This window comes from Carassius carassius, chromosome 27, assembly GCF_963082965.1.
Source record: "Carassius carassius chromosome 27, fCarCar2.1, whole genome shotgun sequence".
Lineage (NCBI taxonomy): Eukaryota > Metazoa > Chordata > Actinopteri > Cypriniformes > Cyprinidae > Carassius > Carassius carassius.
The window spans coordinates 8,638,964-8,662,748 of NC_081781.1; the positions used below are offsets into that span (position 1 = coordinate 8,638,964).

The 23,785-nt window shown below is 38.1% G+C and overlaps 2 protein-coding genes across 2 annotated transcripts; one reads left to right on the plus strand and one right to left on the minus strand.

The window, feature by feature from the left end:
- The first annotated feature begins 1,172 nt into the window (after positions 1–1,172).
- LOC132106621 (platelet-activating factor acetylhydrolase-like) lies at positions 1,173–6,168 on the plus strand. Its single transcript, XM_059512485.1, has 11 exons — positions 1,173–1,478; positions 1,928–2,073; positions 2,158–2,308; positions 2,462–2,555; positions 2,651–2,719; positions 3,551–3,722; positions 3,868–3,981; positions 4,087–4,178; positions 4,606–4,776; positions 4,868–5,016; positions 5,313–6,168. Exons 2-11 carry the CDS (start codon positions 1,972–1,974, stop codon positions 5,411–5,413), a joined length of 1,215 nt encoding a protein of 404 aa, XP_059368468.1. The 5' UTR covers positions 1,173–1,478; positions 1,928–1,971; the 3' UTR covers positions 5,414–6,168.
- Positions 6,169–6,551: 383 nt separating this feature from the next.
- LOC132106613 (tudor domain-containing 6-like) lies at positions 6,552–23,785 on the minus strand. Its single transcript, XM_059512461.1, has 16 exons — positions 23,625–23,785; positions 11,505–16,937; positions 11,281–11,405; positions 11,112–11,192; positions 11,012–11,042; positions 10,788–10,837; positions 10,643–10,697; positions 10,418–10,470; positions 8,404–8,452; positions 7,651–7,706; positions 7,505–7,568; positions 7,330–7,400; positions 7,190–7,238; positions 7,031–7,098; positions 6,883–6,940; positions 6,552–6,770 (listed from the first exon to the last, which is right to left on the minus strand). Exons 2-16 carry the CDS (start codon positions 16,891–16,893, stop codon positions 6,589–6,591), a joined length of 6,381 nt encoding a protein of 2,126 aa, XP_059368444.1. The 5' UTR covers positions 16,894–16,937; positions 23,625–23,785; the 3' UTR covers positions 6,552–6,588.

Sequence of the window (23,785 nt, forward strand, 5' to 3'; positions counted from 1 at the left end):
ATTGGTCCCTGTTAAAGTCCACTATTTTGAGAAGAAATCCTGTATTTATTTTCCTCAAAAACCTTAATTTCTTTTAGACTGAAGAAAGAAAGACATGAACGTATTACATTTTATTCTGGAAGTGAACTCATCCTTTAAGTGCACCAAAAGTAAAAGTGCAATGTAATGGACAGATTGATGAACAGATGGACATATTATAAAAGTTGTGTCTGTATTTTGGTCCATAACCATTTTAGTATCTTGCTTATTCACTTCAGGCCATTCTAACACTGCATCATGAGGTGAAATGTGATTCCAACAAACTCTTTGGATGAGTTTATCCAGCCATTTGGTTCATATCAGTTTTGTTCAAATTCAGTTAAAAGAATCAAGATTCATTCAGATTTGTTCACTAGCCCTGATTGGCTCAACTGTATCATTACAAGACAAAGAGATCGTTCACAGCCGAAGTGTAATATATATATTTATACAAACACAAACACACACTCACACACATATATATAAAATACATAAATATATATACATATCTATCTATCTATCTATACTTACATACATACATACATACATACATACACATACATATATATATATATTAGGAAAACATGTCACATAATGGATAAGTCTGTTTGACCTTTTCTTATTAGACATAATAGTGGGAGGATGTAGGTTTCCTGTTTATATTATACTTGTGCCTACTCTGATTCTTTACATTTTTACTTTTCACTTTGGTTTTCCCCTCTCCTCGCATTCTGCTTATAGCTACTTTGTGCTTTTCTTCTAATATTCACTACTTCATTCCTTAGATATAATAATTTGGAATAATCTGCTTTAGTACCAATTATTGAATAAGATCTTGATTTTGTTTAAACTTACTTCCTATTATAATTTTCATATTTACTTTATTTTATCACTAAGTTGTATTTAATAAATTTATGATTCCTTGTTTAAAAATGTATCTCTTTGTCATTAATCTTCTGCCTGGACCTGGATCTCACTCCATCACGTTTGTTTGTTTAGTTAATTCCACAGACTGCATAAAAACAGCTTAATTCATTGACCACGATTCTTAACTTCTGAACCGAACTCATTTGTTTACTGAAGGAGGCGTGTTCGTTCAGAAAGTCCAACAAATGAAATGCTGCTTCACAGCCCGCACTCGAATGCTATTGGCTCGTGCTACAGTCCGTCATTACACGCAGGAAAGCAGGGATGTGTTTTCGGTACGAATCGTTCTTTCGACTTATCGTTCACTTAGAAGATTTGTTTCACAAAAAGACTTTCACAAAAAGACAGCACATTTTCCACACCGGTCCAAATTGAGCAGGATCTGTGACAGTGACACATGGATGGATTCGCGGTCAGGATGAGGCTCCGCCTGCTTAGCGGGGACTTCAGCTGCCACTTTATGTAACGTTAGTGCTGCTAACGTCGATGTACTCTGTCGGCAGACTCGTTCAGCTGACCCTGGTCAACGTCGGGTAAGTCGTAATTAGTTTTTTAAAAGTTGTTCGAAGCCTTGCCATGGCAGTGGCTAGTCTGCTAATTGTAAACAAGTTGGTCGTTGTCACCGGTTTCGGCACTGACAGTGGCTTTCTATCTCGTCACTTATTTTCATAACGATTTTGCATATTTTTCGAAATGCCAGACCATTAATTTAAATGCCTTTGTGATGTATTTATGTAAACCATAACAGTGTGGGCAGCTATTATTATTACACTTTCAAGCACGATGAGCTCACTTGACCTACTACTTCTCTAAAAAGCTGTATTCATATGACATATGAACCAAAATGTGGCTATTATTAACAAGCACCGAGATAATTAAAAGGCACCAAGAACCGTGCCAGCTGAAAGAGTCAACAAACTTATTTGAAAATTTCATGACATGTCATGCTCTGATATGATAATGTGTACATCTTGTTTTTCAGGTTTGAAGTATATTCCTAATTGGAACTGGCTGGCTGTTTTCACAATGGGTAATTCAACCGGGCACAACAACACTATGAGTATCCCACCAGGAAAAGGACCCCACCAGGTGGGATGCACAGACCTGATGGTGGGCCATACAGTCCATGTAAGTGTGCATTTGAATTGTGTGTACTCAAATAGTTTTTGTGTCATCAGCAGATTTAAAAAAATGTATTTCTATTTCTTCAAGGGTACATTCTTGAGACTCTACTATCCGTGCCAAGCATCCAAGAATCATCAGCTGCCAGACTGGGTCCCATGCAGGGAGTATTTTAACGGCCTCGCAGACTTTATGAAGATGAACAGAGCACTCAGTGAAAGAATTTTTAACTACCTCTTTGGTAAGTATTTTTGGTTACTGTGCACTGAGCTCTTTGAATATGTCAACCAACCATGCCACTTCCTCAGCATTTCAGTCATTTTGAGATGCGGTTAAAACATTGGTTGCCGCTTTTGACATGCTATGGACATTTATCTATGTTTGTTTGCATTAGGGTCTTGTGAAATCCCAGCAGCCTGGAATGCATCGTTTAAACCGGATGGCAAGTATCCTGTTATTATTTTCTCTCATGGACTGGGAGCTTTCAGGTGTGTTTGATTTGAAGTTTCAGATGTAAATGTGATCTCAATCCTTGAGTCAGTGTTTTACAAAGCCACTGTGTTTTTTTGTGTTGTGTTTTCAGGACATTGTATTCGGCCATATGTATTGAATTGGCGTCACAGGGCTTCATTGTTGCAGCCGTGGAGCACAGGTGCTTGCTTTCAGTTGGAATTTATTAGCTGTAAAAGCTTTTTTTTTTTTTTTTTTGGCAACTGGACCAGTACATTGAGATAAGAGATAAGCCACAAACCGCTGTTCAGTAACTCTCCTTGCCCTACACCAGTGAAAGGTTTTGTATGTTGTAATAGTCAAAGTGTGTGAGAAGAATGCAAACAATAGTATGAACTAGGTCATCACATTCTTAACAGTGTTTACTGGTGGACTGACATAACACAGGACTGCAGGATTGGTGAAACACTGCTTTTCAGATTATAACGCTAGGATCTCAGTTCAACTGGCATTAAAATGAATTCAAAATGGAACATTGGAAATACTTAAGTGTTTTTTAAGAAGTTTATAAGTAATAAGATTACTATTTTTTTTATAACTACAGTTATTACTATGGAACCATTTCATATTTCTGGGGTTCTCAGAAGTGCAAGTTGTCATAGTTAAGTTCAGTACGTGGTAAACGTAAACTACAAATATATTTTTTGGAATCTCATTTGTCCCAATAAAATGTCAAATTTGCATTGACTCTCTGTCTTTGTATTTGAAACACTTGCATCAGTGTTAACTTTAACTAGTTTCATGTAAGTATAGTATAGTGTTATAAATGTACAAATTTATATATATATATATATATATATATATATATATATATATATATATATATATATATATATTTATAAAAACCTTGTCTGTGAAAGGTGTCCATTAACTAAAAATTAGATTTTTTTGCATCTATAAAACGCAACACATATAAAAATGTGTTGCGTTTTGTCTGGTGTATTCTTTCACTAAAATATCTTTTTAATTTCAGGGATGAATCTTCTTCTGCAACTTTTTACTTCAGAGAGCATGCTGAGCCAGGAACAAGAAAGCATCCATCATGTGACATAGCCAAGCCTGTGTCTGATAATCTGGAGGAGGTTTGGATGTACTACAGGCCGTTGAAACTAGGCGAGAATGAGTTTCCTCTAAGAAACAAGCAAGTGAGAAAATCACCTTACTTGTTACTCATCTGATATCCAAAACATAGCCATTCCCAGGACCTTTTCTGATATTTGCATCTTGGCAAATGCACCATTGAAGGAACTGTCTGTGGTCCATGCAAACCAATATCATTTTATGTTTCAGGTAAAGCAAAGAGCAGACGAATGCATCAGAGCCTTAGATCTTCTATTTGACATCAATTCAGGAAAGTCTGTGGAGAACATCTTACAGTGTGACTTTGATTTGTCAACAATGGAGGTGAATATAACAATAAGTTAAAACTCAATCAGTTTAGTTAAAATTGAGAACTGCTCAATCGTGTTCTGTGGAATGCTGATGACAATGAGCCTTCCTGCGTTTCAGAACTCCATGGACTTGTGTAGGATAGCGATTATGGGACATTCCTTCGGGGGCGCAACGGTGATCGAATGTTTGTGCAAGGACGTCAAATTTAAGTATGTTTTGAGCTGATTAGGTTCCCCTGTACATATCATGACAACTATGAGTTAGGAGATCTTGTGGGTAGATAAAAAATTATCAAGCTGTCTGAGAAACAATGTTCTCAGAGCGGTTGGACTATACTTTATCCTTCACACTGGTGTCTGAAAACCTCTGCAAGTTTCCTGTTTTTTAGATGCATTTTCATACATACTGGCATGCTACTTGAAATCTTATCATGCACTCTAAATAGAATCATAGGGAGAATAATTTAAGGAAAACCTTATTTTTTTTAGCATGATTTTTTTTTAGGAACAAATTAAACCTAGCCAAGACACATTCACTTGGTAAACTAATTACAGTAGGATGTTTGTAGCAGCATGTAGTCTGCAAGAAGAGATTAATAAACAAAATAATCATCCTGGCATCATTGTTGCTTCCTAGGTGTGGTGTGGCACTGGACACCTGGATGTTTCCTCTGGACGAGGAGATCTTCCCAGGAGTGAAGCAGCCAATCTTTTTTATAAACTCAGAAAAATTCCAGTGGATTGGGAATATCATCCGCATGAAGAAGCTGGACTCTGCTATCTTTCCTAGAAAAATGATAACCATCAAGTCAGTCTTTTTTTTTTTTTTTCCAAGTCAAGTTGTAATTCAATCTTAAAAAAAATGTTTCATTTAATTGTGCTGTACTAATTTTTGGCAGAGGGACGGTCCATCAGAGCTTCCCAGATTTCACATTTCTTACTGGGAACTGGATTGGAAGGCTCATGAAGCTAAAAGGAGATATAGATCCACACATAGCCTTGGATCTTTCCAACAAAGCAACTTTGGCTTTTCTTCAGCGCCACTTAAGTTAGTTATTTATCTTTTTGGGTTTGTGTGCTCCAGATGACTTTATTTATTTATTAAAAACACTTAAAAGGTTTGGGGTCAACAAGTTTTGATACATTTGTTGGCTACTGAAAATTTAGCTTGACATTTTCAGCTTGATAAATGACATTTCGAAATATTTGAAAATAGAAGTTAATCAAATCAATGCAGCCTTGTTAAACTTAAGACCCCCCCCCCCAAGAGTCGGAAGTGTACGTAATACTGTAAACTTGTTTTTCTTGTTTTTGCAATAGCTAACTAATCTCTTTGTTTTCTAGATATGGACAGAGACTTTAATCAGTGGGATCCATTAATTGATGGAAAAGATGACAATTTGATTCCAGGAACCAACATTAGTATACCACAGTCATATATTTAATTGAGCAACATGAAATGTGTATCAGTACAATGATTTTGTAATATTGCAAATGCGCATGTAACAAATAGTCAAGGTTATATATTTGAGAAAGATCCAATCTATCATCATGCAAAATCTTTTTTTTCCCCATAAAAAAAAAACTAAATTATTGACTGCCGTGTATGAATAGGATTGAATTTGTACTATGAATTTGACTGTGATCTGATGTAAATTACACTTTTTTTTAAAGCTGCAAAACTACAATTTATACAGGATGACTTATAAAAGGTACCACTTGCTAACAGTCACATAGTTGCAAACCAGACAGTGCCATAGACTTTAACTTTTTTTTTTTTTACACTTCACCATCCTTTGTCATGCCTTAATGTTTTTAGAATTATATTAAGTGGATTTTTATATCAATGCAATGTCTTCAATAAATCTGTGACTGATGTTACAAGGGGACAGTTGGTAGACAACCATTAGGAAATATGAAACACCATACTGTGAAATATATCCATCATATCCTGCTTGTTTCAGCCTAACAGTTTTAACATCTGAAAAAGTAGAAAGATACCTCAGTTTTCTCTGAATCTGTAACTAAAACCTGTAATTCGCTGATTTTTAAGTCAATAGAATCCGTTTTTACACTACTAATTTTTAGTCAGTGAAAAAAATAAACTCTGTATTGAAATTTCAGTATCTCTATGGTTTCCAGTAAAGTCACAAAATGCATTATGTATATGGGATTTTTTTTTATTAAACAGAAAATGTCATGGTATTTGTTTTATTCCCCCCATACATAAAGTCTGATTAACACAATGTTCATACAAGTGCTACACACAAAAGTTGCATATTTATTAAAGAAAATTTCAACAAGTTTCCACAAAATGTAGCAAATTGCTTTTTCACCAGAATGTAAATGTTTAAGAGCATTTGAACAAGCAACAAAATCCCTGGATAAAGTACAATTTAGAAACATTGTTTCAAAATCCAATAAGGAATACAACTAAAGGCTGTGTAATAACTGAAAAAGCAAAACAGCCTTCATCTGTAAAGAGAAATCAATGAACAGTAATGTAAGGAGAAAACAAAACTACAGCTCTACTCTATGAACAAGCAGAAGTGCTTATTATGTAATATAAATGTGATCAAACAAAAAAAAACAAAGTAACTTGCCTCCTAAGAGGTTTACATTAGTCAATCTTCTGTTTTTCATTTTCACTCTCTGGCTCAAATACTTCTGCCTGGGATTCTTGCAAAACAGCAACAAAAATGACATCATCGTCAGATGCATCCTCAACCTTCAGGATCAGATGAGTTACACCTGAATCCTCAGCACTGGTGCAATCAGATGCATCTGACTTTTCTTGTAAACCTGTGAAGCACACTGCCATCAGTTCTCACTTCAACCAGAAATTAAGATTTCAAATAAAAACGATGGGAATGTTAATGATTTTCCCATTTATATTTGCACTCAGATGACTTACATGAAGATTCTTCAGCATCAGCATGGATCATTTCTGGAGTAAGTGGATCTCCCTGAAGCTTTCAAAGTTTTAAAAGTAAGGAATATCAATAAACACTTCACATTTGAGGTTAATGAATGAGATAATTTAACAAGCAAGCTTGTAATACCGTGCCATCGGATGCAGTGTCGGACTCCGTTCCATCACTGGTAAGGACAATAAGATCTTCAGTAACATCTATAAAAACAAAACAACAGATGCTAAAAGTCGACACTATATTTGTTCAAATTTAAAGACTTATTGAATATGGAATGCAAAAATAACGTACTATTAAACTCCTCAAGCAAGTCTGTTTCATGTTCAGTCTCGCACACCTCCTGTGTTTTTTTAAACCATGATATGAAAGAAATATTTTTAGCCACTAGGTGGTGTAGGACTTTAAGATTAATGAAAGAAAAAACAAAACACCTTTTCATGGGGAGTCACATCAAGGAAATCCATCAGCAAATCCACTACAGTGCTTATGTTGGCAGGTTCTTCTAAACCGTTAAGTTTTTACAAAATTACAATTAAAAAAAGAAATTAGCCAACTACTAATTTAAGTTTATTGGAGATTTTATCTCCATGAAGTATGAAGTGTAACCTCTTTGCTCTCCAGCTGAAGTACTTAAATCCTCTTGTGGATCCTTGCTTTCTACCCGTTCAGGCTGAAGTACAAATAAGTTAAGGAGTGGGTTAATAAGATTAAGTAGTTGTAAACCTCATCTCAACAGTCTTGTGTGTACTTACATTCAGTACTTGAACAAGATCGTGCACTTGTGCACCTTCCCCCAGCGAATCTATGACTAAAAAAAAAAAAAAAAAAAAATACAGCCCTGTCATTTGCATAGAATTCGAAGATGAAGCAGGACAATTTTTTTAATAACACTTGATGGATTACAAACTTCAGTTTTTGTTTGAAAATAAATCCAGCACACATTATGTATGCAAAATTTGCCACATGGACTTGATATTTCATTCTGTATTTATTCAAATGCAGATTCAATAGAACAAGATAACTTTCACAGACATTATATGGTACATTCATAGAATAAGGGCACTACGCACCATTTATAAATGAGGTCGCAATACCGTATTTTTCGGACTATAAGTCGCACCTGAGTATAAGTCGCATCAGTCCAAAAATACGTCATGATGAGGAAAAAAAAAAAAAAAAAGTCGCACTGGACTATAAGTCGCATTTATTTAGGTACAAAAGAACCAATAGAAAACATTACCGTCTACAGCCGCGAGAGGTCGCTCTATGTCTTCAGTGTACAGTGTAGTGTAGCGCCCTCTCGCGGCTGAAGACGGTAATTTTTTCTATTGGTTCATTTCTCTTGGTTCATTTCTTTCGGTTCTTGTCAAATTAATTTTGATAAATAAGTCGCACCTGACTATAAGTCGCAGGACCAGCCAAACTATGGGGAAAAAAGTGTGACATAGTCCGGAAAATACGCTACTTTTTTTTGTAAAGTAGGTAAATCAATGAAGCTCGCTCACCCTCAGAGTCTTCAACAGCAGAGCAGGACACAAACCCTGTGACTTCAGGCTGCAAGTAAACACGTGTTGAGACACTGGTCTATGCTATTACTTAGGGCTGGGTATCGATTCAGATGTTCAAGATCGATTCGATTTCGATTCACAAGCTCTCAAATCGATTCGATTCTCGATTCGATTTTCTATTAGAGCTGTAATCGGGCCTTAAAAGTTAAGCCCGACAGGACCCGAACCCGACAGATTTCGGCCCGAGCCCGACAAGTGCATTTTGATTGACAGCTTTTTAAAAGACCGAACCCATTTACAACCCGACATTATTCAAATGTACGCACGCAAGCAGCTCTTTTGCCTTTTGTCAGGAATGAGTCATTTATACGTTTTAACAATTTATACATGACTAACGTAATAGGCCACTTGTAAGTTTGCACAAAGAAATAAAATAAGTCCTCTGTAACATCGTAATTAGGGGTGCACCGATCGAGATCGGCCGATCGTTATGCGCATCTCATCAGTAAAGCCGGTTGTGTAATCAGCGGTAAATTCCATCAGGTGCGTGATTTCACAGAGCAGCTGGTACTACACAGAGCCATTGTTAACTGAGAAGATGCGCAAATCCACGTTCATCATCAGCGTTTATTTGCGCAACTAGACAGTTAACAACGGCTCTGTGTAGTAACAGCGGCTCTATGTGAAATCACGCACCTGATGGAATTTACTGCCGATTAGATAACCGGCTTTACTGGCGAGATGCGCATTAACGATCGGCCGATCTCGATCGGTGCACCCCTAATCGTAATATCTCAGCACTCTATAAATAGCCCTAGGTATAGGCTCATTTAGCATATAAATAGGCCAACGCACCAATAAAAACAAGTCTTTCTTAAATTTAATTAAGATAAATTCTAAATTAAGATGGGTATTTGGCAATAACGAAATTAAGATAAAGGCTCAGCCGGATTTGCTTCGCCATAGCAGCTGACATAATTAAAGAATAATGCCAACATTAGCTTATATAGCCTACTCTGTCTACATTATGCATTTAAGACTCAATTAATATTTAGTTATTATTTGAAAAACATTTACTCACCAAGATTAGGTAAGGCCTACGTGTTTTTGTGGAGGAAAATGAATGAATCCACTGTAGATGGCTTCAGCGCGTTCCTGCACTCACTGATGGTGCGTCCAGCAATATAACCCCTGGCTCATTATTCGAGGATTCTCATTATAAACAAGGTCAAAACTTTTCCACACCTCAGACTTTGCTTAAGTTGCTGGTGCTACCAAAACGTAATCATCAGAGGCAAGCCTCCTTTTCAACTACTCCGCATACATTTTTGCATCTTTCTCGCGCTAATCGAAACACATTACATAACCGCTCGTATAAAAAAGAACAGTGAACATACGTTTACAATTGGGTAATTAATGAAATTAAATTAAGAGCCACAAACCTGTATATTAAACTTTTATTTTAGGTACACTTGGGTACATTAAAACAGAACCCATCTCTAATTTTCAAATGCATACAATTATGTTAAATAAATACAAGTTTGATGCAAGATGAAAAATGCTTTGTTCTTGTCCACAACACTATCATTTGCTTGAACTTCTTCAAGTGAGTTGCATAAGTTTTGTGTGTGTCTGTGTATGTGTCTGTGGTTTCAGCATATGGTGGGCCGCATTTGAATTCATGACGGGCCGCGGGTTGAGAACCACTGCTTTAAGCACTGAATGAATGAATGACAGGTTCGTTGATAACATTGCACAAGGCACATAAGAGGGTGACATCTAGTGGAGAAGATTTGTAATTAGATTAACGCTAATCTTGCATTCAATGTCTGCGGAAATAAATATGGAAAAAAAAATCGATTCATGGCCTTTGACAATCGATTTTGAATCGACCACATTTTAAAAAACGATTAATCGAAAAATCAATTTTTTTTTTACCCAGCCCTACTATTACTATCAGTCAACTGAAATTGTATTTGCGTTTGATTGGTATAACAGCATCAAGGTGTACCTGGTCTGCACGTTCATCACCTGGATCCATTTGTTCAATTTGTTTCTCTTCACCTTTACATATTAAAAATGCAAATTTGAACATTTTTACACTTAGAATTAATACTACTTTGCCACCAATTAATAACACCATATTATATTTTAATGAGTATAAGGTGTATACATTTTGTCGTCTACCTTGGCAGTAGGTGATGCAGTAATTTTCTAAATGTAAACATACACTTACCCTTTGGTTCTTCTGATTCTGAGGTGACAACAGGTTCATATTCTGTATCTTCTGCCTGATGTGATCAGAGATAGAATTGGTTGTTACACGCTCCATTCTCAACAGCTGAAAACATTGTTTGTACCACAGTCAAACATCCTTTTACCTTTGAAGTACTATTATTCGATACAGTCTGTATCTCCTGGGTTACTTCATCTACAGAACACATTTTACATGTTTAAGGATCTTAAATGGTTATTTCAGGTGAAAAGTGTGATCAGAAAGAAAAAATAGCTGTGGCATTCTAAGGCATGGGTGGAGTAAAATAACAAGTAGGACTGCATCACTGATATTTTTATTTAAAATATTACAACAAAATATAATACTTACCACTTTGAACTACAGCTTCACTGCATGATGTCTGGAATTAAAACACTGCATGAGTAAAAAAAATGCTTTCTTATTATAAACACAAAAATTGATTCCACACCTGCAATGGCTCATCTGGCAGAATTTCAAAGATGTTGAAAGGATCTACTACCACCTCAGAATCATATTCCACAATTAACACCTGAAAAAAAAAAGTCTGGAGATGATCTTTACCAGAAAAACAAAAGCAAAAGAAAGTGTGTATGAGAAGAGATATAATAAATACTCACCAATGCAGCATCTTCAGAACTTTTTAAAATGTGTGCTCTGCACCATTTTCTTCTTACGTGAGACCAGATCACACAGTCTGACCCAGCAGGCATTTTCTCAGTTGCTCGCCTTAAATAGCCCAAGTCTTTAAAAAAATTAAAGAAAAAAAAAGGGAGACCCCTTGTATATAGTTAACACTGCATTTCTAAAAGTTGTACTACATAATGTGCAAATTCAGGCTTACCTGATCGAATGATCTCAAATGATGGTGACTCTGGTGCCTCAGCGCATAACTGAGAATCTGTGTTGTTCATCATGAAGCTATCTACATTCTCTGAGGAAATACTAGGTGTAGCTCCCTCTGAGTGCTGTGGCAAAACTACAGGAAAAGGAGTTGGGTCTGTCTCTTTAGCAAAAGCAAGCTGGTTTGTTGTATCTGATGGACAAGTGAAAGCTGAAGCACCTTCCATGATACATATGGTTTCAAGGTCCTCTTGTGCATCAGAGGCCACTATACTCAATGCATCAAGAGAAGGAACATCAGTAATCATCTCGATTGGCTTATCCTGAGCTTCATTTCCAACTTTTGAACTTGTCAGTAAATCAAGCTGCTCTTGTTCAGAATGCTGCATTTCGAGAAGTGAGGTGCAGGTTTCATTTTCAGCATGGTCAGTGTCTGAATCATGGATAACTACAGAGTCAATATTAACTTCAGCATCCACAGAGGCATCGATGGAGACCACATTTGCTCCACTCAAGAGTTCAGCAGATGAAGTTTCAGGACTTTGACTTTTCCAGTAGCTTCTCATGGTTTCATTGATGACAACACCATTATAATCCAGCTTGATGAAGTATGGCATTTCAGAGTTACCCATTTTCTCAACAGTGATATTTAAAAGCTTGTCATTAACTAGCTCAAAGAATGCATCATCTGCCTCTTCAGCCCAGAAACCCTTGGAAAGATCGAAACCTTCAAGCTGGCAGTCGAAGGCCTGAGGGGGCACGTCTGACAGCTCGGGTGGAAGGGCTTTAACATCACTGATATTGACTTTTGCTTCATTTCCATAGTCTACAAAGGTAATGGAGAGTGTGTCAAGGTCCTTAAATGTAACTTTAGCTCGATACCACAGATTATCTTCAGTGAAAAGAGCAATACAAGCACTTCCAATTGGCAGAGATTCCTCACTCAAAGTATTTTCTGATGCATTACCAGCATTCTGTAAAACATCTGAAATCTCTTGAAGTTTCTCTGTTGTTGCATATTGGCACCAGAAGAGATGAGGACCCTTGATCAGTGAGGTGTATCCAGTGATCATTTGACCAGCTGATACGTCAGGGTTCTTGTAACGGGTACAGACTATGATTTCAGATGTCTGCTTGACACCTGGGGTCGTAAAATCAGCTGCTGGTGCAGCATCATCCCTGCAGGTAGATCCCAACACTACACCATTAACATCAAGTTTCACTTCCCAAATGGAGCCTGACATTTTCACAAATGTGCACATGACCTTTTCAATGTTTTGTTCAATTACCCGTTTAAAGTTGGGTGAAAGTTCCTGGTCTCCACAGTCAACATTCAGTTTATGTACAGAGCAGTGGATACTGTACTTAGGAAATGAAGCAAATGATTGATCAAGACGACAAATTTTTGAGGCAGAAATTGTAGCCGTGTTTCCAAAGTCAACAAATTCGACGTTGATTGTGTCGCCAATGTTTTTTCTTACTGCTGCACGGTACCAGGAGTTATCTTCAGGAAACATTGCACAAACCATGTCTCCCTCATGAATATCAATAGGATCAAAGTTGGCGCACCTTGACTGGTCGGCATTCAATTTCTCCACAAGCGAATAAATGTCATCCTCATCAGTTGCAAACTGAACAAAGAAGCTACAAGGGCTGTTGCAATGAGAGATGAATACCTCAGCTTCTAGACCTGGTTTTATTACTTTCACTGGGAGCGCTGATTCGTTAAGAAGAGCCTGAGTCTTGAGCTTACCACCATCAATTTTGTCAGATGTACAAGGGCGATGCACATCAGCTCTATCACTGGACTTTCTTTGTGGTTCAAGCTTTTTCTGGGAATTATGCAATGTCTCAAAATCTCTTGTTGGTTCTAATCCACCATTTGTATGGAATCCATACTTGCTGCGTGGCTGTTTTGATTCAACATAACCTTGCTGTGTTTCATAACTTTCACGGGACTGTGGAATTTGATCCACAAAATCTCGCTTTAGACCACTGGAACTTTCTTTCATATGGGTTGCCCCACTTTGTGCACTTCTGTTCTTTGAACTATATCCTTTGAATGCGCTCGTTTCATTTCTATGGATTTCATTGCGAAACTTCTGTCTAATCCGTGCATTCACTTGAGTTTTTCCCTCATAAAGTTCCACCAAAAGCTTTCCTCCTGGGTCTTTTGCGACGATCAAAGCAGTGAAACAATGACTGTCCGCAAATTTCTGAAACCAATTTCCCACTTCACATGGCACATCTTCAGGCATATCTGAGAGCCCACATTCAATTGCCTGCACTGGGATGGACATAATCTCTCCTGCTTCAATTGGAACTGGAAGCAAGCCTGACTTGTCAACTTCCAATGTGTCACCATAATCCACAAAATTGACCAGAACTGATGGTTTTGTAGACTTTATTTGGCCTCTGTACCAAAGTCCATCCGTGTATTTTGCAAAGCAAACTGTTCCAAAAGTCTGAGGACACTTGGTTACCTCTAGCTGACGGCATAGGGAGTTGACCTTGTTTGAAAGTTTCTCAATTTCCTCTGAATTCCTGGCAAGATGGCAAAAGAACTGAGTGACACTTTTCACACAGGTGACACTCACTTCCTCTTCACATCCAGTCTTGACTCCATGTGTGGAGTAATAGTAGGTGTCCAGGCGAAAGGGTGGAAGAGGAGCCTTCTTAGAGGGTGCACGATCAGCTAGACGTCTTTGGACAAGGAGATTGCAAATGCTTTGGAATGGGGTCTCCAAGTCTACCACATTGAACACAACTTTCTGGGAGTCATACATTACAGCAAATATGGTGCATTTTAATGGCACATTCATGGACGCTGCTGTGTCAACAAACTCTTCAAACTGCAATTTGGCTTCAGGGCTCCAGTCTAAAGCGGAGTGAGATACTGGATGGATCAGGTTATACAAACTGCATCGAAAGGCTTGTCCTTTCATCTTCAAAAATGTTGGTGTGATCTTTCGAAGATCTTCAACAGCAACCTTCTTTGTCTGTCCGTAGTCAATGAACAAGACATCAACATGAGGTGTTTGGTGCTTTTGAATGACCAAGGCTCTGTACCATATCCCAGTTTCAGGATGACTGGCAACACAAGCAGCTTCCAAAGGTGGCTGAAATTCACTATGAGCATAGAAACGCTGAATGTCTTGCATTAGCACTTCTAAACATGCTGCATTTCTGGCTTTTTGACACCAGAAGTCATTTGGACTCTCAATGTAGGATACAGTTACCTCCAGTGAGCTTCCAATGGGAAACAAGTATTCCTTGAAAGCAGATGCACTGTCCGTTATGGCAGAAGAACTGGAAGACGTCTGAGGCCGAGCTCCTGTCAAGTATACACCAGAGGTGTTTGTGGTTTTTAAACCAAAGGATCTTGTGGCAGAATTATCCACAAAGCTCTTTTCACTGTCTGCAAAATCTGAATTGCACAACAACTTGCTCACATCATTTTCTCCATCTAAACTCGGATCCACTAACTGAACCATGTGAGTGTCTTGATGCTTTTCTTTTACATGCAAATCAAGTACTCTGTCTTCGATGAGTTTCAAAAAGAACAATGTTGCCGTCTCATCCCAATGATTCAGTCTGGATTTAATGCCATAGAGGGAGCACTTTATTGCAACAGCAGGCAGCTGCTGAAATCTCAAAGGCAACTGTCGGAGATCAAAACAATCAACAAGTTCAGTGTTGCCATAGTCGAGGAAGTAAACTTCTGCTTTCTTGTCAACTACCTTATAGATAGCTGCTCTATAGAACACACCATCTTGGGATTTAGCTGCACAGAGGAGACCAACAACAGGCTTTCTTATCAATCCGTCAGTGCTTGTTGGATCACTGAACAGATTTCTGAGGTCATTCATTAGCTGATTGAATTCATCGGCGTATCGCTGGGTTTGAATCCAAAACTTTCCAGGGCTCTCAACATGCTGTACAACAGCCACATGTGACGTGTTAGGTACAAGACTTTCTGTGAAAAAGACTGGTTTGTTCCCTTTAAGGTCAGAGTAGGTTTCATCAATGTGTGCAGCAACGGTTGTCTCCAAAATCTTGCTCTTTTGAGGCGATGGGCTCTTCTGAACAGCAAAATCTGAAAGGGTCATATCAGAATCCAATGAACATTTCTGTTTCAGTTCAAATAGTTTGTTGATGTTTGTGTTCTCCTCTCCGAAAAGCGTGACATAGTGGACACCTTCAGAAAGGCTCTGATACTGAAACTTGGCGATCACGGTGCGGCTGAGCAGGAGAGATTTAAGATAATCAATCTGTGAAGCTGTCCAACCCATACCTCTGTCAGATATTCCATGAAGGGAGCACACATATGTTATGACAGGCATCCTGAAAAATTCTGGGGCAAGTGGTCTGACATTCTCAACTTGAACAAACCGTTTCTTCCCATAATCCACCTGCAAAATTTCAACCACATTGTTGGCAGACATGACCTGTTGCAGCACAGAACGATACCACTTGCCATCACTTCCTCTTGATGCACATGGGCTGCCTAAATTCTCAGGTCTTGCAAAATTACATCCAACTCTTCCCTCATAATGCTGAGTTATCTGTTCGGTTAACTTTTTCAGCTCCTGAGAGAAAACCTTAAGCTGACAGAATATTCTGAAAGGACTTGTAACTTCTGTGACCACAACCATTTCAACAGTATCGGTTTGCAGCTCGGGGTACATGTAGACCTGCTGCTTCTCCATTTGCTCAATGATCTCAATTGGTTTGGTCCTAATGGGAGAAATTCTCTGAGGTTCTTCTGTTCCACTGTTGGCCTGCAAAGATCTGGCAACAAACTCCTCAAACCGATCACTGTACAACTTCTTGGCAAAGCCCATTTCAAACATCTGTCTAGACAGGCAAGGAATGTCAAGTAGGAATGTTCGATGGGGCACAAGAACATCTTGAACAGTGGCATTGACTCTTCGACCACAGAAAGTTTTCATGAACTCTAAGGCCATTGCTGACCATTTGTTTTCAGGAGACAGTGGCAGGACATTGGCAAGAACACAGAATTCAACTTCAGGGGGAAGATAGAAAAAGTCACTTTTGCCCCATGCTAAAGTGTTTACAGTGGCATGCAGCGTTCTTCCTTCATCGATTAAAAACACGCTGTACTCGTCAGTATCTCTGGACACTATACGGGCTCTGTACCATGTTTCATACACTCGTACGAGGCACAAGTCACCAGGGTTTCCTTCCAATTCACAAAATCCCTCTCTGGGGTATTGAATCTCCTTTTTCAGCTGCTGATAAGCAAATTTTCGGTCTTGATCAAAATTCCCCCAAAACTCTACCAGAATACATGCTGGGTTCAGATTTACTCTGGTAATGAGTACAGGTACATTTGAACCCACAGATGGGAGTCCAGGAATAGAACACATTGTAATTTCTTCTGGGTCTCACTCACTCCAATGTCTAGGTGTATCTAGAAAAAAGGGGAAAAGTGAAAAAAATGTAATACTGGTTCAGAATCAAGGTGAAAACTTAAAAAAAAAAAATATATATATATATATATATATATATATATATATATAAGGGGTGGCACGGTTCAAATTTTTCACGGTTCGGTTCACGTTTTAGAGTCACGGTTTTCGGTACAGTTCGGTATGTCTTATGTTTATGGAAAAACTATACTTTCTAATAAAAAAAAGTAGGAGAATAATATTCTATCCAACTACAACCAGCAGCACAAATAAATATAATAGAGTAAAGATACAAACAATAAACAGTGATTATCAGTTATTTATTTATTTATTTTTAGGCAGGTCTAGCATAAGTTTTTAAGTACAGAAATTGAATAAAGTAATCAAATGTAAAACAGCATTGCATATTGGACTGTATAAATTAAAGATTATTCTTTATTAAAGTTATAAAAGCTTTTTAATCAAGAGCAGTGAGTGATTTCTTTGTTGTTGCTGTTCGATTAATATAAAGACTGTCACTTTAAAAGAATACACAGATCCAGTAGCATACTGTACGTTCAGCCGGCTATGTCTGCTGTAGGATACTTACCAAGACGGTAATTTTTACATATTTTTTGTGTGAATTTGTCCATTTAAACAATACTTCAGAGAGAGCTTATATTTGCGCACATTCTGAGGCGCGGGTTTGCGCACATGCACGAATCTTCTCACTGCGCGCGCGAACTCGCGTCCTTTGGCTCTTCAATGTTTAAACTGACAAAGCTTAAATGAGTTTAGTTTAAACATATTAACATGTGCTGTTCAGGTCTCATCTGTGCGCGCCCGCTATCAGCACCCGGTTGATGATGGATTAAATGACAGCTCATATTCCAGCAGTAATTCACATTGATCAAGAGTGAATTGTTTGTCCAGGTTTTTTTTTTTTTTTTTCTCTCATCGCTAATGTTGTAATGCCTGGGAATCCAGAGAGCATCCATCAACAGAAACATATATTAGTTGAACCCAGTTTGTTTTACGTGCTATTTATAACAAACCAGCAATCCATACAGATGCTTTGTCGGAATTAAAAGTTGAGCCGCGGTCCCAGCGCACGCCGAACCGTGTGGGGTGAACAGAACGGTTTGGATTTTTTTCAGCGAACCGTGCCACCCCTAATATTATTTATATATATTTATATGTTGTGCCGATAGAATCGTGTATCGACGATAGTAGATGTCTATGTCGATAGTCAAGACGATATTAGGCTTATTCTCCTATTAATGTATTAAATTACAATAATAATAATAATAATAATAACTATTATTTTTATTAGGCGGCCTATTATAATTCGGCTATCAACCTGCCCAGCTATTTCACTTTAGCACCGCATTTCACACACACGCGCGCGCAAAAGAGGATGAGCCTGTAGCGGTTGAACAAGTCTCCATCCACAAACAGACATACATCATCTGCAGATATAAGTTAGTTCATTGCACTTTAACAAGTATTCTGAACTGCCTATGTGTGTGCAATATTTTAAAAGAGCCCTCACTAACTGAGTTTAATGCCACAGTTATGTTAGAATGCATCTCATTCTTGTTTCTGTGGCGATGCATTGGACTTGTCATGGGGCGCATGGTCCGGAGCGATTTATGAATGCCCGGGTTTATACTTTCTGCATCCGCGAGTCAGCTATGGACCGCTAGATAGTCGTGACGTAAAAATCATCATCGGAGTGTGTGTGTGGGTGCTCTGAGCGGACGACCGCGTGCACACATGAGCAGTAGGCTTCAAAAGCACAACTGCACATGTGCAGGCAATGTGAAGAAGCCCATTGCTATTCGAACCTGTGCAATTCGTCATTAAAAGAATATACAGACAGCCAGATGTGCAATAATTCTGGGCAATTGTTTGTTGCAGAGTGGACCATCAGCATACGCTTTCGGAAGTATAAATGGAAGTTTGCGTCCACGCTGTCTGTGTGCGCTTCTGGATCGGAAAATATAACCCAAGCTTAATGCATTAGTTTTTTCAACTTTACTCCAAATATATTAATATTAGGGATGCACCGAATTTTCGGCCACCGAAAAGTTTCGGCCGAAAATGTCATTTTCGGTTTTCGGCCGATAGACTTTTATCACCGAAACAACACGGCCGAAATGTTGTGATGACGCAAACAGAAACCGCGACCTGCACGTGCACCTGCATAGTGCAGACCACGAGCTCCCCGCGACATTCACTTCACACCAGTGAGAACATTCTCTCTCTTCTTATTCCTTTATTCGCAGCACTAAAGCGTCTCCTAACAAAGAGATTAAGACGGACCACGAAGTGAAAAAGAAAAGTACAGTCTTATAGAGTCTGTTAGCACACGTCTCACTGAGATCTTTTCGGATCCTCTGCACTTCATCGCAAATGTGCTTGATCCGCGTTATAAAGACCATTACTTCGATGCAGAAATAAGGCAGCGCGCACGAGAAATGATCCAGGCCGCGCTGGATGCGGAGAACCCGCGTGGAGACGGAGATCAGAGCGCAGAAAAAAAAGACTCGTGTCTGCACCAGATGAGGGGCATGCCCTCGTTGTCTGATGTGTTCAGTGGAATTCTGCAAGAAAGTGCCTCAAATAATAATAATACGTTGGCTTTTTGTTCTTAGGCTACTATATATGTGACATATACACACATAATATCAGATTGTAGCCATTTTTCTGCTAGATTTTCTGCTAGATTTCTGCTTTAATTTGATAAAAATGTTTATTTACAACCCGAATTCCGGAAAAGTTGGGACCTTTTTTTAAATTTTAATAAAATGAAAACTAAAAGACTTTCAAATCACATGAGCCAATATTTTATTCACAATAGAACATAGATAACATAGCAAATGTTTAAACTGAGAAAGTTTACAATTTTATGCACAAAATGAGCTCATTTCAATTTTGATTTCTGCTACAGGTCTCAAAATAGTTGGGACGGGGCATGTTTACCATGGTGTAGCATCTCCTTTTCTTTTCAAAACAGTTTGAAGACGTCTGGGCATTGAGGCTATGAGTTGCTGGAGTTTTGCTGTTGGAATTTGGTCGCATTCTTGCCTTATATAGATTTCCAGCTGCTGAAGAGTTTGTGGTCGTCTTTGACGTATTTTTCGTTTAATGATGCGCCAAATGTTCTCTATAGGTGAAAGATCTGGACTGCAGGCAGGCCAGGTTAGCACCCGGACTCTTCTACGACGAAGCCATGCTGTTGTTATAGCTGCAGTATGTGGTTTTGCATTGTCCTGCTGAAATAAACAAGGCCTTCCCTGAAATAGACGTTGTTTGGAGGGAAGCATATGTTGCTCTAAAACCTTTATATACCTTTCAGCATTCACAGAGCCTTCCAAAACATGCAAGCTGCCCATACCGTATGCACTTATGCACCCCCATACCATCAGAGATGCTGGCTTTTGAACTGAACGCTAATAACATGCTGGAAGGTCTCCCTCCTCTTTAGCCCGGAGGACACGGCGTCCGTGATTTCCAACAAGAATGTCAAATTTGGACTCGTCTGACCATAAAACACTATTCCACTTTGAAATAGTCCATTTTAAATGAGCCTTGGCCCACAGGACACGACGGCGCTTCTGGACCATGTTCACATATGGCTTCCTTTTTGCATGATAGAGCTTTAGTTGGCATCTGCCGATGGCACGGCGGATTGTGTTTACCGACAGTGGTTTCTGAAAGTATTCCTGGGCCCATTTAGTAATGTCATTGACACAATCATGCCGATGAGTGATGCAGTGTCGTCTGAGAGCCCGAAGACCACGGGCATCCAATAAAGGTCTCCGGCCTTGTCCCTTACGCACAGAGATTTCTCCAGTTTCTCTGAATCTTTTGATGATGTTATGCACTGTAGATGATGAGATTTGCAAAGCCTTTGCAATTTGACGTTGAGGAACATTGTTTTTAAAGTTTTCCACAATTTTTTAAGCAGTCTTTCACAGATTGGAGAGCCTCTGCCCATCTTTACTTCTGAGAGACTCTGCTTCTCTAAGACAAAGCTTTTATAGCTAATCATGTTACAGACCTGATATCAATTAACTTAATCACTAGATGTTCTCCCAGCTGAATCTTTTCAAAACTGCTTGCTTTTTTAGCCATTTGTTGCCCCCGTGCCAACTTTTTTGAGACCTGTAGCAGGCATTAAATTTTAAATGAGCTAATTAAGTGGATAAAAGTGTAAAATTTCTCAGTTTAAACATTTGCTATGTTATCTATGTTCTATTGTGAATAAAATATTGGCTCATGTGATTTGAAATTCCTTTAGTTTTCATTTTATTAAAATGTAAAAAACGTCCCAACTTTTCCGGAATTCGGGTTGTATGACCTGGCCCTATTTAAATACACTCTCTCAAATATTTATCAAATGGCAGGCAGATGACAAGCTCAACTGCTCAACAGCTAGATGGTTATCTGTCTGAAGTCCCCATCCCCAGAAGAGATAACCCTCTAGCCTATACTGGAGAAGTAATGCACTTTCTAGTCCTACAAAGAAAAATTTCAAATGCACTTCACCTAAATGCACTTTGTTTTTATGAGAGAACAGTTCATTTTAAAACCTTTCTACCTTTCTGCAGGCCAGTAGGCCTGTACATTATTATTTAATATACACATGAGTGGGATAAATTTTTAGTTTGAATTTTAATACTGTGCATTGTTGCAATGTGCTTAATAAATATTTGCATAATTTTTAATTATGTATTTTTATGTTTTTTTTTTTAAATAATTTATGTAATTGTAATTATCTTTGAGACTTTAATATTAATTTATGCAATTGCAATGTCTTAATTTTAGTAAAGTTAGTACACGGTCATAGCAATAAATGCAATGGTACTAATAATTGGCATAATTTCTTTCGGTGTTTCAGTTTCGGTTTTCGGCCTTGGTTTTCTCTTTTTCGGTTTTCGGTTTCGGCCAAGAATTTTCATTTCGGTGCATCCCTAATTAATATATTAACTAACCGGTTTTGAATACTTTATATTTAACGTGTTCGTTTATGTCCAATATTAGTGTTAAAACTGTTGGACTTTAAAATGAAATCTATTGATTTTCACTGTTGACTTACTGATAACTTCCATCCGCAGATGGCAAATCTGTCACAGAACGCGCGATATGACAATTGTGACTGACTATATATGAACTAGCTGTTTTAATTACAGTATTTTTATATTTAACGTTAGTTTATCAGTATTTTTTTAATAATTTTTTTTTTTTATTATTGGTGATTCCATAAGGTCTCTCTTTCGCACCTGCACGGTTTAAAACACCAAATAGTTATGCTCTGACAAGAACAAAGAGTCTCTCTCTTGCTCCACCCATACGCGATAATATCTATATCGTCGATCTCACGGGCTGACGATATGACGATTTGAAAAATGCCCATATCGCCCAGCACTATAATAAATATAAATTATATATTTACCAATCAGAGGTGAAAACCAGACGGTTTCACATTACCCTATAGCTATTTACTCTGAACACAAATTTACCTACCAAATGTTGTTGTTTTTTTAACTGTGGGAAGTCGTGGCCTAGTGGTAAGAGAGTTTGACTCCTAACCCTAAGGTTGTTGGTTCTTGTCTCTGGCCGGCAATACCAAGACTGAGGTGCCCTTGAGTAAGGCACCAAACCCCCCAACTGCTCCTTGGGCACCGCAGCATAATTGCTGGCCACTACTCCGGGTGTGTGTTTGTGCACTTTGGATGGATTAAATGCAGAGCACAAACTCTGAGTATGGGTGATGTCACTTCACTAGACAGGAAACATCTAGCATCAACATCAAGATTTTAGGCTACAATTTATATGTACAAGAGAAAGAAGACCTATTTCTTTGAGGTTTTTCAAGGTTACATTAAATACAACACTAAGGGACAGGAAACAAGACAATGTACTATGGAAATACACTTAACAGAAACGCTTTATACTGTGCAATTTTTGTTTATGGACCATTTGACATGACATAAGACAATACACCGTATGAACATTAGCCTAACCCTGTAATTTACCTCCGCATACCATTTACAGTAAAACTACCCAGGTGTAAATAGAAATCAGAAAATATGTGGGAGTCTGTACATCGACTTTTCTCACAGGTGAGATCTGAGTTTACAGGCGACAGCTGCAGCCTCTGATTACCAGCACATGAAAAATATATAACGTTAGTATCACCGTTAGTAGCAAGTCTCTCTGTTATCACTAACATATAGATTCACTGAACAACAAAAAATATATACATGTAACGTTATTATCTTAAAATTCAAATTCACTTACCATTAAATTAAGATAGTACAGTAACCTTCCAAATCGTATTTGGCATCAGTTGCTTCAATTTTAACAGACCTCTGAAAATTCCCGAAAATCACTTAAGAAAAGTTAATTTTACGTCAGCGTCAAGACTGTCAGGATGCAGGACAGTGTGAATAAAACGTCAATTAACTGGATAAACAAACACAAAAGAAAGCTCACTCGCTCAAAAAGTAAAATAACATTAACATCACATTCAATTTAATAAACTCAACACTAAACCATTAATGGTTTCGAAGTTTAGCTTTTCTTCTAGCAGTTTGCGAACGCCTAAAACGCGACCATTTCGAGTAATGTCAATCATTTTAACCAGCACACATTTAATAGATAAAACCTGCATGAAATAAACATTTATGACAAGTACTCACCACTTCAGGGTATAATCCGCTTTTATTTCAGTGTAGAGCAACGACATCTTGGCTTCTGACCAGCCGTCGAGGAGGATTAATGGCGCCGAATTGAAAATGGATTTTCACCCCGTGAAACTTAAATTAGATTTAAAGAACAACTAAGACTCACTTTTACATAC

What these genes read in the sequence shown, in the direction of transcription:
- LOC132106621 (XM_059512485.1), top strand. Translation starts at nt 1,972, where the DNA reads ATGGGTAATTCAACCGGGCACAACAACACTATGAGTATCCCACCAGGA. An exon ending in GTTGCAGCCGTGGAGCACAG is followed by an intron (nt 2,720 to 3,550) that starts GTGCTTGCTTTC and finishes TTTTAATTTCAG; the next exon opens with GGATGAATCTTCTTCTGCAA. An exon ending in AGAAAAATGATAACCATCAA is followed by an intron (nt 4,777 to 4,867) that starts GTCAGTCTTTTT and finishes AATTTTTGGCAG; the next exon opens with AGGGACGGTCCATCAGAGCT.
- LOC132106613 (XM_059512461.1), bottom strand. Translation starts at nt 16,893, where the DNA reads ATGTGTTCTATTCCTGGACTCCCATCTGTGGGTTCAAATGTACCTGTA. An exon ending in GTGATGAACGTGCAGACCAG is followed by an intron (nt 8,453 to 10,417) that starts GTACACCTTGAT and finishes GTTTACTTGCAG; the next exon opens with CCTGAAGTCACAGGGTTTGT. An exon ending in TGATGCTGAAGAATCTTCAT is followed by an intron (nt 6,771 to 6,882) that starts GTAAGTCATCTG and finishes TGTGCTTCACAG; the next exon opens with GTTTACAAGAAAAGTCAGAT.